Source organism: Micromys minutus (genome assembly GCF_963924665.1).
Source record: "Micromys minutus genome assembly, chromosome: 3".
Classification (NCBI taxonomy): domain Eukaryota; kingdom Metazoa; phylum Chordata; class Mammalia; order Rodentia; family Muridae; genus Micromys; species Micromys minutus.
The window spans coordinates 75,004,852-75,024,923 of NC_137972.1; the positions used below are offsets into that span (position 1 = coordinate 75,004,852).

At 44.5% G+C, this 20,072-nt stretch overlaps 1 protein-coding gene across 2 annotated transcripts in view; it reads right to left on the minus strand.

Annotated features, from left to right (window-relative positions):
- Positions 1-9,741: 9,741 nt before the first annotated feature.
- ST8SIA2 (ST8 alpha-N-acetyl-neuraminide alpha-2,8-sialyltransferase 2) overlaps positions 9,742-20,072 on the minus strand; it is a gene marked incomplete at both ends in the record, with an annotated part of 68,064 nt that continues 57,733 nt past the window's right edge. For both annotated transcript variants that reach the window (XM_080913667.1, XM_080913666.1), the window contains one exon: positions 9,742-10,027. In XM_080913667.1, the coding sequence (XP_080769793.1) occupies positions 9,742-10,027 (286 nt within the window). The remainder of the gene's footprint in view (positions 10,028-20,072) is intronic.

Below are 20,072 nucleotides of genomic sequence, written 5' to 3' on the forward strand. Positions count from 1 at the left end.
TGGGCTGGTGTGAACAGTGTTGGCAGATGGTGTGAACAGTGTTGGCAGATGGTGTGAACAGTGTTGGCAGATGGTGTGAACAGTGTTGGCAGATGGTGTGAACAGTGTTGGTGCTGTTCTCAGACTATGTGCTCATGAGCTTTGGCATCTTGAAAACATTTGTTAAAAAAATTCGCAGAGGATCTTGGTAATCCAATCCAGTTATAGAACACAGATCTGTTGATAAGGTTTAATATCACGGGAAGTTCTATGATTTGGGTCTTCCCAAAGGCACATGTATTAAAGGCTTGGTCATCTGCTTGTGGCACTTTTGGGAGGCAATGGAACCTTTAGAAGATGAAGCTTAGCAAGGGGAAGTTAGGTCATGCTCTTAAATAAATGTAGAATGTCCCCCCCCCCTTTTACCACAAGCGAGTAGTTTTCCTCTGCCATGTGCCACAATGGTTTTGTTTGTTTGCTTGTTAGAACCAACAATGGTTTGGTCAAGTTCCCATAGACTGAAACTGGAAATTGTCAGCCTAAATAATCTTTTGGGGTTTGTTTTTTTTTTTTTTTTTGTTATGCATGTATATAAGCTCATGTTTGTGTGTATGTATGTGTGTGTGTGCACATGTGTGTGAGGGTGCACATGAGTATGTGTGTAAATATATATGGGGTTCAGAAAACAACCTTAGGTACTATTGTTTAGGCACTGTGGTGGTTTTGTTGTTCTTGTTCTTGTTGTTGTTCTTTGTTTATATTTTGTTTTGTTTGTATTTTGAGATGGGATTTCTCATCGGCCTAGAACTGGAAGGCCACTGAGCCTCTGGGATTGACCTATTTCTGTCTCTCTAGTATAGGCATCACAAGGGCATATGATTGTACTTGGCTTTTTTTTTTTAACCTGGGTTCTGCCACTCAGACCCTGGTCCTTGTGTTTAGCCACTGAACTATTGTCCAAGATCAACTTTTGCCCTTTGTAAGTTATCTTAGGTATTTTGTGAGGAAGTGGAAATTATTTCTTCTTCTCTTGAGGAAGTCCAGGGAATTTTTCTATAGGCAGTCTGGCCCCTTTCTCCTTTTGAAGATTCCAGAGACCAGTTGGGTCCATATCTTTTTCTTTTTCCTTTTTTCATATCTTTTTCAAAGTACTCACACATCTACATTTCACATTCTGCCTTCCTGTTGTGCTGTTCATACAATAGGAGCCCTGAAGAACTCTCTTTGTGCCAAGCATAGTTCTAGTAGCTGTTGATACCTCTGTGAAACTGCCAAATGAGGCAGGCAACATGTCAGTCCTTCCTCCCCCTCCCCCCACTGCAGACACACATAAACCCAAACAGCAGGGGCTGGAGGGATGGCTCAGTGATTCAGAGAACTAGCTGCTCTTCCAGAGGATGTAATCATAATTTGTAGCACCAAAACTGTGACTCATAACCATCTGTAAATTTAGTAACAGGTTCTCTGACACCCTCTTCTGGCCTCAGTAGGCACTAGGCACATACATGGTTTACAGACATACCTATAGACCAAACACCCATACACATTAGAAGATAGACAGACAGACAGAAAAGCCTAAGTAGCAGCAGCATCAGAAATAAAACAATCACACAAAATGCAGCTAATCCTGAAACCAAGAAGGGAAAACCTCAGAAATCAGAAACAAAGGAAAAGTCTCAAGTCAAGTCCCATGGGGGATACCATAGAAGAGTTCAGGAAGTAGTGCTGGTAAGGGTGTAACTGAGAGCAGCATGGAAGTTTCTAGAACTTTCCAAACTATAGCCCAGTGTCTAGTGGGGGTGGAGCATTCTCTGTGAGAAATTCAATACTTACCTGTGGTTTTGAGAGCCAAGGAATCGTTGCACCTCAGGCATAGACATTAGTTACTACCTCAGAGGGCAGCTATTTCCACATTCAGAAAACAGACGTCTATGATCCCTCTTTACACACACACACACACACACACACACACCTGGAAAATCTTAGAAGATTAACTGACAATATACAAGAGAATAATTAAGATATAATCATTCTATTTTGTGTATAGGTATTCCTTATCATGCAAAATTTATTTTATTTTTTAATTGAACTTTATTTTAAAAACAAAGATAGATGTAGAGATTTTAAAAGCATTTTTGCATAAAAGTATATGAATACATTTTGTCTGTACTTGATTTTTTTGAAGGTTTGATAGTATGCCTTAAAATCTTACTAGTTACAATGAGCATAAAGTGCATGTAAACCAAGATGTAACCTGGAAATAGTCAAAATTTTCTTAGTGTGTAAAGATTAAGCATAATGACTTTTCTTTTTTTTTTTTTTGGCCTTTGTTTTTCTTGAACTTCATATAGTCTGTAAGTTGTTTCTGCGGTGTTCAGAGCTTTCTGTGGTTAGTATCCAATTATCAGTGACTGCCTATTATGTCTATTCTTTTGTGACTGGGTTACCTCACTCAGGATGATATTCTCTAGATGCAGCCATTTTCTTAAGAATTTCATAAATTCATTGTTTCTGATAGCTGAGTAGTACTCCATTGTGTAAATATACCACAATTTTTGTATCCATTTATATACTGAAGGACATCTGTGTTCTTTCCACCTTCTGGCTATTATAAATAGAGCTGCTATGAACATTGTGGTGCATGTATCTTTGTTGTATGTTGGAGCATCTCTGGGGCATATGCCCAGAAGTGGAATAACTGGGTCTTCAGGTAGTACTATGTCCAATTTTCTGAGGAATTGTCAGACTGATTTCCAGAGTGGTTGTATCAGTTTACAACCCCACCAACAGTGGAGAAGTGTTCCTCTTTCTCCGCATCCTCGCCAGCATCTGCTGTCATCTGAATTTTTTATCTTAGCCATTCTGACTGGTGTGAGGTGGAATCTCAGGGTTGTTTTGATTTTCATTTCCATGGTGGCTAAGGATGTTGAGCGTTTCCTTAGATGTTTCTCAGTCATTAGATACTCCTCAATTGAGAACTTTTGTTTAGCTCTGTACCCCATTTTTTAGTAGGATTGTTTGATTCTCTGATGTCTCGCTTTTTGAGTTCTTTGTATATCTTGGATATTAGGCCTCTATCAGATGTAAAGATCTTTTCCCAATCTGTTGGCTGCCTTTTTGTTTTCTTGACAGTGTCCTTAGCCTTACAGAAACTTTGCCATCTCATTAAGTCCCATTTGTCGATCTTTGACCTTAGAGCACGAGCCATTGGTGTTCTGTTCAGGAAAATTTCTCCTGTGCCTATGTGTTCTAAGGTTTTCCCTACTTTCTCTTCTAATAGTTTCAGTGTATCTGGTTTAATGTGGAGATCTTTGATGCACTTGCACTTGGGCTTTGTTAAAAAGGATAAGAAAGGCTCTATTTTCATTCTTCTCCATGAAAAATTTATAAATTAATGTTTATCATAGGTTGGAATGTATAGGAAAACCAGTACATGTGGAGTTTGACACTATCTGTGATTTCAGGAATCCACTAGAGATATTGGTGGCATGTGCCTCTCAGGGAAATGAGTGCACTATTATAGCTTTTAGAGGCCCCCTCTTGGGACAATGTGATAGGTAATAGAAGGTGATTCACTGTCAAAGGGGAGGACTCCGGAGCAAGTGACATCTCATTTCAGTCTTGAAAGGTAAGGAGGAGGCCATAAGTAAAGTAGAGAGGAAGCAACTTTCTGGGCAGTGAAGTAGCAGATACCAAAGTCCTGAGACCAATATAGTTTAGAAAAGTTATAGGAAAATAAAAACTGGCCAGGTATCCAGAATAATAATTCAGAGGGTAGGAAAGTTCAAGAGTTGTGGTATTTGACTTGCTGTCTTCTTCTCGGGGTGGAGGAGAGCCTGGTAGTTATGACCACAACGGGGCATTATTGGGCTTTGTGGAAGTTTAAATAAACACTCAGGGCTCTACAGAACTGCACTTTGCTACTCTTTCTCACTTCATCCCTGCCCATCCATTCTTAATTTCTATTTTCAAAATAATGCCACAAAGGAGTCATTAGGTATCTTGACTCTTGACTGAGACTTTGGTCACCTGAGATACTTGGGAGCTTAAGACACAGCCAAGCAATGTACTCCACCTATAGTCATTACAATGAGTTGTAACCTCAGCACCCTTGGCAACCCAGAGGAGAAATTGGCTCACCCATGTCTTTCCTGCAGCCTCTAATTTCCACTGATTATTTTGATGAACAGAGTTCACCAACTGTTGAGCCTAACTGTTACAATCTCACCTGAGCAAATAGAGCTACATTGAAGGGTGCTTCTTTTACTAGCTTTGTCTTGACTCACCTCAGTTTGTTGTATGAGGGCCTGTAAGCCTTGATGTAGTTGGTATATGGAGGGCAGTTTTCCTCTTTTTGGGTCTTTATTTTCCAACACTTCCTGAGGATTGGCTGTTCCTAGCTGGTTCTGCATCAGCTTTGTAGAAGCATCTTTAGAATTTGAAGCTGTTCTCTTGGATAGAGCATTTGGACTTTTCTTGACAGTTCTTAGAATCCTTTTTGGAAGGCCCATTTCTCTGCTAGGTCCCCCGAAGGGGAAGGCGTGATGGCTCAGGAAGTGATAGGGAAGACAAGATGAGACATGGGAAAGTCCCTTTAGTATCCTGGTTGGGTGACTTCACTAGGCTTTGTCTAAAGGCAATTTGAGTGACTAGACAAACTTTGCCTAGGGTCTATAAGTGCACCACATATAAAGATTTCCCCACAACCTGGACTGATGAGAATGAACATCAAACTAGCCTTATAGTGCCCAAAGGCAACTCATACTGCTTCTAGATGGTAACCATGGAAACCTCCTATTGTTGTGAATGGGCCACCCATGGAACAAAAGCCACTTGCTTTCTGCCTCCTCGAGGGGTGGTATTAAGTGTTTTGCCTCCCACCTTTCCTGATGCCATCTTACAATGACTCAGGTTAGGGTTCAGGTGCCCAAGGATACCAGCTGCCACTCAGGTCCTGGGAGGGCTTTGGAGGAGGGGAATGAAAGGATGGGAATAAAGACGGCAAAAAATGACATCCCAAAGGGTTAGCAAGAAGCAGTGGGTATGGGTGGGCTGTTGGTGCCACTGGAGATGCTACTAAGGGCATTTATGAGGCAGCATTCATGTTTGGAGTCCCATTTGACTGGTATCAATAAGTGTCTCTGTTTCATTCTGGAAGGAGAGCCTTAATTAGGCACGAAGAGATTCATCAAACAGCAGCCTCTTGGAGCTGTTGGTCTCCCTGCCATCTGGATGGATGGCTTCCTACCCTCAACAGCAGTAAGAATGATGGACGAGGTCCCACAGTTCAAACCCTTGGGCTCTGAGAAAACACAAATGGCATTTGTCCTCCCCAGAAACAGTGAAAATCTGCTTGTGTCGATGGGCACATGTGCTGTGGTTCATACTAAGATTCGTCCTTGGAAGATGTGATACTTACCTGGGCAGCCAAGCCCACATCTACCTAAAGTCAACTTTTAGTTTCCAACCATGTGGATTTATAGGAAAAGGCCTGGAGTGAGGGGAGAACGTTAGTGAAAATTTCATGTAGGTCTTTGCCTTAGTTTAATGACATATTTTTTCTGCTTTGGTCCAACCCACATGACTTTCCAGAAGGTTCTTTCGGCATGATAGATGCAAAAATTGCTTCAATCACTATAAAAGCCTCTATAGACATCCAGGATTTAATCCAACAAACATTTATTGAGCAACTGTTGTGTGCTATGCACCACGCCTAATGCTGTGATGGATACAGATGAATAAAACAGTGCCTGCCCTTGGCAGGGTTATAGTCTACGGACAGACATAGGACAAGTGCACAAGTAGCTATAATACAAGGCAGAGTATGGTAAGTGCCGTGAGAAAGTGAGAAATAAAGTGCTGTGGTGGTTCTGTGGGGGGAGAGGTCCCATCATTGATGGATCAGGGAGGGCTTCATGGAGGATGTGGTCTCTGCATGGACCTTGGAAGAAACTCAAGAGTGATCCAGAAGAAGCGAACTGCAAGGCCAAAGGCACAGGGCCAGGAAACACGGAGTCTTTTCCAATACTGACAACTCTTCTGGATTGGCCAGTGCAGGGCATGAAGGGACCCGATTGGGTGTAATGTCAGGATTAAGACGGGCACTTTTTTTTTTTTTTTGTGGGCCAGGAGATTTTAGCAAAGTTCATGAAGAGCTGGAGTTACATAGCATTACGAATGCTCAGGGAGGTCTGGGGGAGGAGACCACTACTAAAGTGGTCCAAGGGACAAGTAGAGGTGGGGTTGGGACTAGTTGGAGAGAATAATGAGAGAATACATGGAGGAGTCAGGGGTCATCTTAGGGACCCAGACTGTGTTGAAAGAATCATTGGTGTTCCAATTAGAAACTAAAGGATCACACAGGGAAGACAGATGGTCTGCTTAGCTTCATATGTCTTGAGTTCAAGATGTCAGAGCAGATTGAGTATGCTTAACAAGCAGCGTATCATCCTGGAACTGGAAGCTTCCAGTGGAGAACAACAGCTAAGGGGAGTGGAGTGGTGGTGGTTGGGTCTAAAGGAAGGCATGCAACTGTAGATACATGGCTTCTAGGACTTCAGGGAGGACCTTGTTGGAAGCAATGGCTACTTTGTGGTCCAGGGAGAAGAGAGGGGAAATGGGCAGATCTTCCTTGGCTTGTTTCAGCTCAAAGGTAGGAATGCCAATAAATACCTCATAAATACATAAATAAATATATAAATTAGTGGTCATGGAAGTTGGGATGGGAGGGGTAAAATCTTAAGAACATAGTGTTTTTCCCCAGGAGAATTCACTAAAGGGCTTCTCAGTGAGAGAGGTCTTTCTATTTAGCACATGGAGGTGACTGAGATGCTGGTCTCAGGAGTAGGCTAGGAGGGAACATTAGGGTGTGATACAGGGGATGGATGGCAGTAGGGACTTCAGATACTGCCAAGGTCTGGTAGTGGAGGAGTTAAGTGGAGAGGCTGTTGGAATCAGGGTGAATGCAAGAAGGGCTGGGCAAAGTCTGTGGGCAGGAGAGGAAAGACTCCCTGTCTATAGGAGGAGCCTCACTTGTGGAAGAATGAAGGTTAAGTGGGAGGGAGAGGCCAAGATATTATGAGAAAAGGTCTGATGTTAAGTGGCATTGTGTGTGTGTGTGTGTGTGTGTGTGTGTGTGTGTGTGTGTGATGGCAGAGGCTGGTGGTGGGGTCACTGGGGGTTCAGAGTAAATGGAGATCTGGCAGGCTTAGGTAGGCAGACTGAGGAGGTGACTGACAGCCAACAGTAGAGGGAACTGGCTGAGGCTGCTGTGACACTATGTGGCAGCTATGAGGTTAAGAGTGCAGGCTGTGTCTCCCTGAGGCCAGCCAAAGTCAAGCAGCCTATGTTAAAAGACTTCATTGGGACCCAGCCCCAAGGGAGTTCTCAGTAGGCAGGAAAGGACACTTGGCTGCTGACTGGAGAAAAATGACAAGAGGGAAAGCCAAGGTTCACAGAGATCCTGCAGTTACATGCCCAGATCATCCTAACAGCCCGGTGTTTGCTAAGTTAGGGAAAAGGCATACATGGGTGGTCCTGGGACCTCTGCCTTTCCCATCAGGTTACAGCCTGCACAAGTCCAGTTAGGCAACTGGCCCTCTAACTCTTCACAGAGAGGATGCTGGGTGGAGCTCAGACTCACCTCCAGCACCTGACCCCTGACCTCTGGGTCTTCTTTATGATTTTACCTGGGATGTTCTGACATCCAAAGGCTTTCCTAATGCAAGGCCCTGCTGGTGACTGTACCTATTCCTCCAGGGCACTGCAAACTTTAGAAATTAAATGTCTTCTAGAACCTTTGAGAGCCTTCAGATGAAAGGCTCTGGAGACATGTAAAATATGACACTAATTACCTCCAGTGCTCATGAGGAGGCTCAGCCACTCAGCTCCCAGGGAGGCCGTTATGGCTGTTACTTTTTTAAAATATTCATTTTATGACGCAAATCCCAAATCACAAGCTTCATACTACAACAAAAACAAAGAGGGAAACAGAGATGTGCAGTTCTCTGCCTGTTTGGGGCTGGAGGGACTGTACGCAGGGTTAATGGTTCTAGGGTATTCCTCCATTGTTTCTGCTCACTTCCCATCAGCCATTAATTTAGAGCAAGCATCGTGTTCTGAATGGCTGTTGATTAATTACGTCAGGCCTCATATGCTTGGGAGGGAATCTTGATCACTTTTTTTTTTTTTTTTAAACTCTTCACCTTCAAGATAATAGTGTTTTTAAAAAATATTTATCTTTCAAATATGTTTTAAAACACCATTATTTATCAGGTGAGGGAACTGCATCAAGCACATCAAGCTGGCTAATGCTTTGCTGTGTGTGACCTGTAAGTCCAACCCCTACGTTGTTGGCATTAAGCCCAGATTTCCCCTGGAGATTATGTCCAGTGTTTGGAACTGTGTTTGGCTTTGGGCTTTTTTTCCCTTTTAAACAAGAAAAACAAGTCTTAAGTGGGAGCCCTAACCGAGGGGAGACGGCCTTTGCAAAGCCTTTGCAGTGGTTGTCGGTGTAGGGGGGTGAGGGTGGGTGGGGAGAAATGTAGGGTGGACACCGGAACCTCTCCCAGGAGAGCTTGGTGTGGGCAGGTATGCCTGTAAAGATGGGAAAGTGACAAGGTGACAGTAACACAGTAGGCTGGCTGCAGGGGACTCTCAGAGTGCACGATGCAGAAAGCAAACAGGGAGTGACTGCAGAGACCCAGGGTTAGATGCGTCACAGTTCTAGGGCTCTGTGAGATGCCTAGAAAGCTCACTGGGTCTGTTCTGGAAAAGATGTCATCTATCGTGACCATGCTCTCTCAGGCACTTGCTGTGCCTTCCTGGCGGTAGATGAGACAGTGGAGTTCCTTCATGTGACATTCTAAGAGGACGGAATAAAAGCTAACCTGGAAGTTGAAGTCCTAGGGTCACTTCTGCCTCAGTGGGCCTCATCCAACAACATGATCCTATTTTGTACACTCTTTTGTCCTTTTCTGAGGTGGAGCAAGCTCCTAGAGGATGTCAAGTTTCTAAAGCCATAATATCTCTTTAGGGCCACGTGCTGTCCTGCCCTTACTCAGTCCCTGGTGGTACTTGTCTAACCAGAATATGGGGCTGTCACCGAGTCTCCTCCAGCCTTTCTCCATAGCTGTGAAGGCTTGTCTGGGACGACATCCATACTTGTCCTTTGGGCAGGTGCACTTTCAAGTTCGTGACCAAAGCCCTCAGCTCTGCTGTGACCGGTGCTACTTGGTCTCCTTGTGCCTCTTTGCCCAGTGGAACTCTCCAAGTCTCTCCTCCATGAACTGTACCTTTGTAGACTGGTCCAAGCTGTCATCTCTGGGTCTGGGCTACCCAGAGTCTACTTTACTTGGAGGTTCGGGGAAGCTGACAATAGGTGGCTCTCCATTCATCCATGAGCCCAAAGATCCTTCCAACCCAGGAAGCGGGTTGTCATCCAAAGTCATGGGACTGGCTTCTTTGCATGTCAAGTCCTTCTGCCCCCAAAGATGGACTGAGTCTCCATCTGGTCCAGGTGGGTTCTCCACACCTTCTTCCTGTGGCTTATCTGCCTAATGCTAGATGAACACCACACAGTTATAAATACTCAGGTCAATATATATATGCAGGTATAGATATATATATTCTGGTCACTGTTTTACACTTTAACAAAGAAAACCACTAGCCTGCTTGTTCTATTGTTTGTACCACCCCGACTCCAATCTGCCTGTGGTATAGCTGGCAGGAAAGTGAGCCACTGAGTCCCACAGGCTGCCCTCCTTACGTAGCCCCATCACACTGGCCGACAGTCAGTTTCAATGCCCCCTGTTCATGTAGGCTCTTGAGGGCCTTGAATTCCAAGGGCATGGTGTGGGGGCTGGCCTGGGAGGTGTAGCCATACTTGAGGCTGTCATAATAGTGGTACTTGACGGGGTTCTGATTCTGATCCAGTGGGAAGGGCCAGAAGCCATAAAGGTAGATCTGATTGCAGAAGCGTGTGGCCAGGGTGTACATCAAGAGGCCTGTGGTTGGTCTTTTGATGTGAACTTTGTTGGTCAGCCAATATCTGGAGGGGGGAGAAAAAAAGAAGTTAGAAAAGGAACAGTAAAATCCAGGAAGATGGTTCAGTTGGTAAATTCCTGGCTTGCAAGCATGAGAATCTGCTTGGATTCCTCAGGACCCATGTAAAAGCTGGTGGAGAATACCCGCAACCCTGTCATGTGCAGGCCCAGTGGAAACAGAAGGATCCCTGAAGCTCATTGGTCACCCAGTCTAGCCAATCAGTGAGCTCTGGGTTTAGCAGGAAACCCTGTCTCTAAAAAGAGGGCAGAGAGCAAAGATATGTAATATCAACCTCTGGCTGCCACACATACACATTTGCACGCATGTGCAACCCCCCTCCATGCACCCATTATATATTACACATTATAAACTACTTTCCAAAAAGAAAGAAATTTTATTCGGCCCAGCAGTTCACCCTCTGCCACTCCAAGAGCCAGTCATGTCATAGACCCAAGGCTTCCTTCTCAGAAGTCTGACAACCACCACAGTTAAGCACCTGGAGTACACCTTGAGTTGGTCCTTTCCTGTGCATGAGTCTATGAGGTCTGGGGTGTCAAGATAAAAACTGGCAGCCCACAGTCATTCACATGCTGTGCACCTTGCCCTGAACTCAAACCCATTGACAACTGAAGCAGGGTTAGCAGTTTTCTGTAATGGCTGGATGATAAATACTTTTGGCTTTGGGACCACATGGCTCCAATTATGACTATGCAACCACACTAAGTCAGAGCTTTCAAGAGCCACCATCAACATACACTGGTGTGTCCATGCTTGGCCCTGACCTCTCTTAAATCATGTTTGCTTACAGAGTGCCCACATCCTTACAGAGAATCCCATGAATCTTCTCTACCTAAACAAGCATAGTTAGACTAGTTTTCTATCACTGTTCCCAGAAGCCGTGTCCTCCGAGGCAGCTGACCTTCTCTGACCATGCATGTAACTTTTCTGCAGAGCCAAGGCACTCTGAACAGCGGTCTGGGATGGATTCTTCCAAAGACTGACATACCGTCTTATTATCCACCTTGGGTAGAAAGTCAGTATTTCCTGCCTTAGGACTTAGTCAGAGTGGTGGGAGGAAACACAGAAGTACAGAAAGCAGGACGTTAGGTGAGGCATCCTAGGCAAGTAGAGTTCTGTGCATCTCTATGTACCTTAGCTGGGACCACAGCCTGGAAGGGGCCATCTTCATTCTGGATGAGGAATCATGCACAGAGGACAGAGATGTAATTCAGATGGTTCCATTGTTAGCTTTCTGTCTCTCTCTGATGAACCTCATTTTTCATATCGATGCGTAGTCCAGATACGTCCAGGTTCCAACACTCCAGGAGAGTCTAGAGATTTCTCTACCTGTGAGAAACCTAGTGCTTGCTATCATTCTCAATTCCTACTGTATAGATCTGAAGCTCACACTGAGTGGCCATATACCTCTTTATTTGTAGTTAAAGCTCCACTTCCCCCCAGTAGAATGAGTTTAATAGCCAGGTTTCCATGCCAATGCGAAGGCAGAATTACTGACCACTGAGCTGGCCCAATGTGTCTCTAAACCAGGCTCAGATTACTATTTTCTGTCCTTAAACAACCTGCATCTTACAGGCTCTCACTTGCCACTCTTCCACTAAAGTGAAGGTCAGCATAGTTTCTGATAGCCCACAGCACAGCAACACATACAGCTTTATCCTCAAATGAGCCTATTAAATTCATGCTGGAAGCAGGATACCAGGGCAAAATATTTACTTATTGTTGAAGGTTAAAACTGGTGTATGTGTGTGTGTGTGTGTGTGTGTGTGTGTGTGTTTGTGTGTGTGTGTGTGTGTGTGTGTGTGTGTGTGTGTGTGTGTGTGTTCTTCATAGTGATTTTACTGTAGAAGAGGGGAAGGCTTCCTAGAAGCCCAAGAAATCCTTTCTTTATATACAATGGCTCTTTCTGTAGCTCAAAAAGGGAACCCAAAGGATTCCAGAGTCAACCCTAGAATATTTCCTTGCTTTGGAGGAAGCATTAGCTTACGTATTTGATGAGGTTACAAATTCCTAATATTCCATGTAATTAAAGTATGCAATATTTGCAATGTTTGATCAAGTAAAAGGTATTTTGAGGACCCCCACAATCCACTCCTCCAAAAGAACTGTCTGTCTTGTGTGATGTTAATGTCACTTTGAACCTTGAGATAGGACGCTATGGGTCTGGATGACCTGTGGTTCTCCTGGGCACCATGGCAGCGTGGTATTCTTTTGTACAACCATGGCTGTTCTATAAGTCTGTTACTTGGAGACTCTCTTTCTTCTGACTCATACTATTTTATCCTATTAGAACCTAGAAACTTCCTAGCAACTAGATTTTCTAACAGGGAAAAGATGGAGTGACAAAGTCAGAGCTGTGCGGTAGCTCTGGTAACTGCAAACATGTCACAACTGAAAACAGCAAGGAGCAAGGATACAGCACAGATCTCTCCTTTTTTCTCCAGACTACTGAGTTGCTATGGTGATGGTCAACCATTGCCCCTCCCTCCAACTCCTCACAGCCTGTTGGGCATCTCTCAGAAACCTCCCCCTGTTCTACAGGCCATCCAAATTCTATGGCGGAAACTCCAAAAGACTTGCCTTGGCTACACTGGCAGATTCACCTTTCTCTACACTGAATCAGCTTTCCCCAGTGTAAATGGCCACAGCTCTCTTCCAAGGCCCTATGTTGTCTGATAATGCTTCCCCTATCAAGATTCCGTTGCCCTTTTGTTTTGGTCTCTGGATTGTACCTGAGGTCACCTGTTAATAAGTTCTTTCCCAGGATGTTGAAATCTCACAGAACTGCAGTGTACATGCGTGCCATTTTGTTATACTCTGGGTTCATCTCTCCTGCTGCCTCTGTGCTAAGGGGCAAGGACTGCTTGAAGAAGTGTATTATCATGTACATGAAAGGAGGTCTGATTTCAGAACAGAGGGCTGTGTTTAGTCTTTTCTTCTCTTACTGAGTTTCCACAGAGTCATAGTCTACTTTCCATGGGTTAGGTATAGGTATGGGTTGGGGTGCCACTTGTCTGAAATACCTCTACTCTGGTCTATACCTTCTGTTGAAAGTCTATATAGGAATATGAAAGCAGGAAGGTATTGTTTTTTGCTGGCTTGCTTTTGCCTCACTAGAAAATCTATTCTTTCAGCAGTATTAGTGCCTAGTTTTTTAGGATTCTGGCATACACTGAAGACCAGTTGAAGCACCCAGTCTTATCGACTAGACAACTACTAGATTCCTTGGTTCTTCTATTCATAGTTAGCTGTTGTATTAGCTGGACCACAGCCTGTAAGTTATTCTAACACATCATCTTTAAACACACACACACACACACACACACACACACACACACCCCACACACACACTTCTGATACTCTGGAGAACTCTCACTAATATACTGACCATCCTAATAACATTCCACAGCCACTCCTCTTGTCTTTCAGCTGAGGTCTAGCCTTGACTTTATTAGTTCTCTCACAGTATTCTACCCCAGACCAAGGGTTTCACACAGTGGTCATACCACAGACTGGGGCATTAGGAAGTTCTCAAGGATTAAACAAGATCTTATTGGTGAGAGGTGGAACTGAGGCTCCTCATCCCTTCATCAGGTCCTCTGATTCCACACCCATGCTCTTTGTCCTTTGACAGTATATGGGTGGCCAGGGAGGCGTATGATGCTAAGATGTGGGTCTGACAATGGGGCCATTTATTTATTTACAGCTAACAGGAAGGGAGCACGGTGATTATTTTGGGATGCTTGATGGTGAAGTTGGGGCTCCTGAGTCACCATAGTATTATCTGTGTTCAATGGGCTATGAGTTGAACTTAGGAGGGCCCTGGGAGACAAAGGCTGGATTCTGTAAAGAGCCAATATCAAGAGGAACTGAAAATGGGTATAAAAGGGCTTTGGATCATGACAAAAGTCTTTACAGCAGGATTGTGTTACAGCTCATTAAACTGTAGTTACAATATTTGAATTAATAGGCATCAATCGCATTTTAATAAAATTTTGTTTGTTGTTTTAAAGATGACTCTCAGAAGGATAGCCAATGATGGCGGGTCTTCCTTTCCATCCTGGGAGATGTTCATCTACCTCAGCTGAAACAGAACCCGTAATGGGGAGCTTGCCCTTTGCTAAGGTGGTCTATCACATTTCAGCCCTGATTTGAAGTTTCTTAATTCATTGCCTATTGTAGCACCAGGAACTTTAGGAGATGCCTGGAGCCTACCCCTGTGTGTAGCCTGCACACTGAGATGTGTATAATGGCTTCCAGTAACACTTGCTTTGACTATGAGGTGAGAAAGAACCTGAAGGGAATGGAAAACAGTAAAAATAGGAAAGCTGAGAACTCAGCCAGCCCAGTGGCTTGGCAGAGCCACAGTACTGTAAACTGGTAGTTGAGGTGTGTATAAGGAGAACCCGTGTTTGGCCTCTGTGCTGTCACATAATGGGGAGCAGTGGCAAAGGTGGCATCTTCAGGAATGACCAATTTTTTGTTGCTCCGTAAGCTGATACTAAAAATTTTCTGAGTTATTTTTAAAAGCACTAGAATGCGTGTATGTGTGTCTAGAACACTGTGGGTATTTGGGTTCAATTCCCAACAGTATCAAAAATATATTTACTTAAAAATATCATGTGAGGCTGTATTGAGCGAGTGAGTCAGACAGAATCTGTCTGTGGTTAGAGTAGCAGTCTCCTAAATTTAACTTCTCTTCCTCTTTCAGTGAACAGAGGCACAGTGGACCAGGAAGACTTTCCTGAGCAGAAGCAAGATCCATCTGCATAGGGTTAGACAGAGTTTGGGTCTAAAATATGTGTTCCAATTTTGGCCTCTAGGGCAGTTCTCACCCTGTGGTGATTCCATGTGGGTCAGAGTTGGGGTGTCATGGCTGTAGCTATACCTACTCTTACCCAGAGTCCAGCAAGTTGCAGCTGACATGATCCAGGGATCCATGAACCACACTGATGCGCACTCCCTGAGCTAATGCCACCAAATGCCACACTAGGGATTTATTCTTTGTTTATTTTTGGATAGTAAGGCCTTAGCAGGGGGACAACGTTCTGAAATGAATTTCTATTCAGGCCAGCAGTGCTATGCCCAGAAGGGATGTGTGAGTTTAACCCATGGGACAAGCAAGCAGCGAGCAGAGGACAGTGCCATGACATGCCCATACTGAGATCCCCTCACTCCATATCTTTTTCCACCTGCCCCTTAGGTGAACTCTCTTTTTCTCTTTCCCCAAATTAAGCACATACACTCCCTCTTCCTGGATACACTCTCTTTTTTCCCTCTAATTCCTCCCTGGCTCAACCTGCCAGTCACACTCTTTTTCTGTGCTTAGCAACTGGGGCCAAGGCTTACATTCCTTTGTAGGATGTAGTCACCCAGTTCTCTGCATGCTCTACCTCTTTCCCTAGGCAGAGACAGTAGCATTTATGGAATCCACAATGTGGTCCCCCTACCCCCATGCCGGCATCCTTGTGGTTAAGCTGGGTTTATATCACCAGTTCTGGTACCCAGGCTACAGCAAGAGAGGCTTCTGCTTTTTCTTTTCCTGACCTGGAGATCATCATGCATTCAACATGTTTCACAGGTCTCCAAACCACAGGCTGGAGGAGAGCAGGGAACAACTCCCATTACATTTGGTAAGAGCGAGACACAAGCATCTAATTTTTTTATCCCCCAGACTTGAAGCTTTGTCATTGCAGCAGGTCTGGAAATAGTAGTCCTGAGGTCTGCTGTGTCCCATTTCTTTCAAATGAAACTGAAAAATGGGAAGATGTGGGAAAGAAGGAAGGGGAAGCCAGGGCTGTGTACAGCTTCGGAACAGTGGACATTGAGTTCCACGGAAGACATGGTCTTTAGATCCAGTGCCAGACTTTTCATCCACAATCGCTACCTGAGAAAGGTGTTAATGGTCCACAAGGTTCCGGAATAAGCCAAAGTGTGGCGGCTCCTGGTGGAGCCACCTACTCCCCACTCTGCCTCCTGAGCCATGTCTGACAGGGATACGGAGGCTCCATTTAATGAGCAGCTTGTAATAGAAGCTAAGCTAGGTAGGAACAGATCACTCTCCATTTCTTTTCTGTCCCCACAGTCACTCTGGCCAATTTAGAAACCATGCGTGTGGCTGACTTGTAGACGACTCTTTTCTTTGGGATAACAGCTGGGTGTTAAAACACAAACTAATTAATTTTGCCTTCCCAAATGAGGTTAGCTGGGTGCATCCAGAGAGTTGTATTGACAATGCACCTTTAATATCCCAGTCTTGAGATTTTAATTAGAAGGCAAAGTAATCTCCAAGACGGCAGTAATTATTTTTCAAATCGGCCACCCCAATGACTGTGTCGGTTAAGCACTGTATTTTATGAGCGTGGGCACCAATCAATGAGGTTTGCCAAAGCTGCCTTTAAGGTGCTTCCTTCCTTCACCCTGGGTTCTTGGGTGCAGTATGTGGTGAGAATAATGGCTGACACTGGTGAGAGAGGGGATAGTGAGAGTTTTCTCCAAGAAGCTAATAATACTATATACAGGGCGCATCATGTTCTCATGGTGCAGGAATATCCACAGGGAGACGTGAATGGCACTTGATGATGCTTTGTACAAGATTAGCAGTACTGCCTGGAAGGAATTCATAGGCTTGGCTCCTGCTCTGTGGTCACCTGCAGTATGGATCAAGAAGGATCCCACAGGATCTAATGGTCCCACAGTCTATTGCTGTTCTTTCCTTGGCTGTACAGTGAGGTCTCTTCTACTCCCTGGTTAATCTCCGGGGGGAACTTGTCCATTCCGCATGACACTTAAGTTCTGGCTTTACCTGAGAATTTGGGGCTGTTGTCAAGGGTTGGTAAAGTGCTTGCTTTGCATACAAGAGGACTGGGGCTTAATCTCTGCAAAAGCTTCAGGAGGGTAGCCTAATCTTTCAGCCTTATACCTTGTCCTGCACTGAGAGACTTTGTCTCAGAAAAACCTTTCCTAAGTTGGCATATAAGGTTGACTGCTGGCCTCCACATGCACACGTATGGATGGATGCATACTTACTTATAAACACACATGCATGCAAACACACACATAGACACACACACACATGAACACACACACACACATACTTGATTAAGCCATAGGGATGAGAGAGGATTGTAGTTCCTAGGTGTCTAGGTCTCTAGGCTTGTCTACACCAACATTCTATCTAGCTCAAGTATACTTCAAACATGACCAAGCCACCAAACATTTCAATGATCCTATGAGTACATAGGATGAAATCAATGGTCTCATCAGGATGGACATATCAGCAATCTGGGGCTGCAAATCTTCCTCATCACTACTTTGTACCACCCAACTGCCACCAAAGCATCTTGGTTTCCTCCAAAGCCTTTCCTATATGGTTTAGGTCATCTACTCTAGAATGTCCTCGGCTGTCATAACATTTCCTGCTGAAACCTTCAGTTCCTCCATGGACAGCTTTGGTCCTGTGTGCTGATCTCCTATCACAGCACCTTCCATGTTACACTTGGATTATTTGTTTGCCTTCATTTCCTCCCTGCACCTCTAAATTCTATAAGAAAGTAGACTGACTTCTGCGATGGTTTGTATATGCTTGGCCCAGAAAGTGGCACTGTTTGGAGGTGTGGTTTTGTTGGAGTACAAGTGGCTTTAAGATCCTCATCCTAGCTGCATAGAAGCTAGTATTCTGCTAGCAGCCTTCAGATGAAGATGTAGAACTTTCAGCTTCTCCTGCATCATGCCTGCCTGGATGCCACCATGTTCCCGTCTTGATGATAATGGACAGAACCTCTGAACCTGTAAGCCATCCCCAATTAGATGTTGTTTTTATAAGAGTTGCCTTGGTCATGGTGTCTGTTCACAGCAGTCAAACCCTGAGACAACTTCCTTTTTAAAAATAACCCTAGATCCTAGTGCAGGATCTGCATGAAGTGCATACTTTACAAGTCTTCAACAATAATTGGTGAGCAGAGCTCATGGGTCACTGTGGGGGTACTGTCAGGAGAGGTATCTGGGCTCAGTCAGCTTTATTCTACCCACCAGGGCAGCAAGCAAGACTGCACGGCACATGTGATAGGCTAACACCAGTCTAGGCAGCACATTGCTTCAATAAAGGAGAAAAAAAACCACCAGAAACATGCTGGTTATTCAGAGGACACCTCTTGATACAGAGTGGGTGCTTTAGGTGTGGAGAGACTATTTTTCATGCTTAAGAATTATCTGTGACTCTAAAGGGCCAGAAGGCATCCAGAAAGATCATTTGTTGGGAGCTTAAACCTCATGGCTAATTCTAGAGTTTAAATTGACCACACACACACACACACACACACACACACACACACACACACACACACACACACACACATTATATTCAATCTTGTTCATAATCAGCGGACTCCAGTATCAAACAACAGTAATCCGCTGTCAGTTTTCACTGGACTGGTAAAGATGACAAATGTTGATAGAATGTTTTGGGAAGGTTTGGGGAAAGCAAGTATTTTCAATAATTGTAGGTGAAAGTAAATTGGTACTTGCCTCTAGGGAGGGCAATTTGGCAATATCCATAAAGATCAACAAGGCGTGTTGCATCTCCCCTTTTAGCAAAGACACTTCTAAAGAGCAAGGCTACAGACACAAATATTTTGCAAAAATCGTCAGAAGTTATGGATGGATTCATTCATTACTGCAGCAAAGACTGGGAACAATGCCTCTGCCTACACAGGTGATGAGCCATGATGTAGCTTTGAGGGACCATGGCATGGTGTGCATCCATATGGGATAGTTTTCAGTTTAGAAAGGTGTGAGTGCACACAAATTCCCTATGTGTAAAAAGAGACAGTCACAGAGAGCCAGCATCACTGCTTCACACACACACACACACACATACACACACACACACACATACACACACACCACACCACATACATGAACACAAATAAATAAATGCCAGTATCTGAATGTGTCCCAATACTATAGACAATCTGTTATTTTTATGTTTTCAAAAATTTATATATATATATATATATATATATATATATATATATATATATATATGCTCTATCTGTATGTACACCTGCATGCCAGGAAGGGCATCAGATCTTATTGTAGATGGATGTGAGCCACCATGTGGTTGTTGGGAATTAAACTCAGGACCTCTGGAAGAGCAGTCAAAACACATATGATGCAGCCAAAGGAAGGGAATGCAGGGATGGCCTGGATCTTTTCAAGCTTATTTCATTTAGAGGGAGGGCTTCACAGTCACTAACTATTCAGGGATTTCTCTTTCCTCCCCAGGGTTAGCAGGTGGAGGAGGCTATCAAGACAGCACAGCCCATAAAACTTATGAGGCATCTTAAGCCTGCATCTGAACTGTATGTTGCCATGCTATACTCCCTAATAGTTCTACAAACATATTCTCTCCTCTCTTGACCTTTTCCCCCCTCCAAGACAGGCTTTCTTTGTGTAACCCTGGCTGTCCTGGAACTCACTCTGTAGACCAGGCTGGCGTCAAACTCCGAGATTCACCTGGCTTTGCCCCTTGAGTTCTGGGACTGCAGCCAGTGTTCTTAATGCCTGAGCCTTCTCTCCAGCCCAGACAATCTTTCTTTTCTATAGAACTTACATCCAGAAAAGCAACTGTAGTTCCTTGGCTATCTTCCCACTAGAGCAGCCAAAGAGAGAGGTGTGGCTAGGAATGTCCCAGATGGATTGGGGTGGCATGCTTGGAGAAAGCTCGCCTGCTGATGCTGCGTTATCTCTCCCTTTGTTCTCTGCACCATCCATCCTATCTCCCAGCTTGCTCTTTGCCCTTCAGGCTTGTGCTTACAGTGATAGACGGCAGGATCCCACCGCTGATCTCCCCTTCCAAGCCCTGGTAGAAGGGGACCTGAAGAAGAGCCATTCCAAGGCAAGCCTCAAAATTCCTGGTACTTAATTTGGCACCAATTCAGAGTGTTTGCTCAGGGCCCGTGGGCTGCTGCCCTGCTCCAGGGGTGGCCCTCTCTGTGAGTCACAGCCTTCCCAGTCATTGCAATTGAATT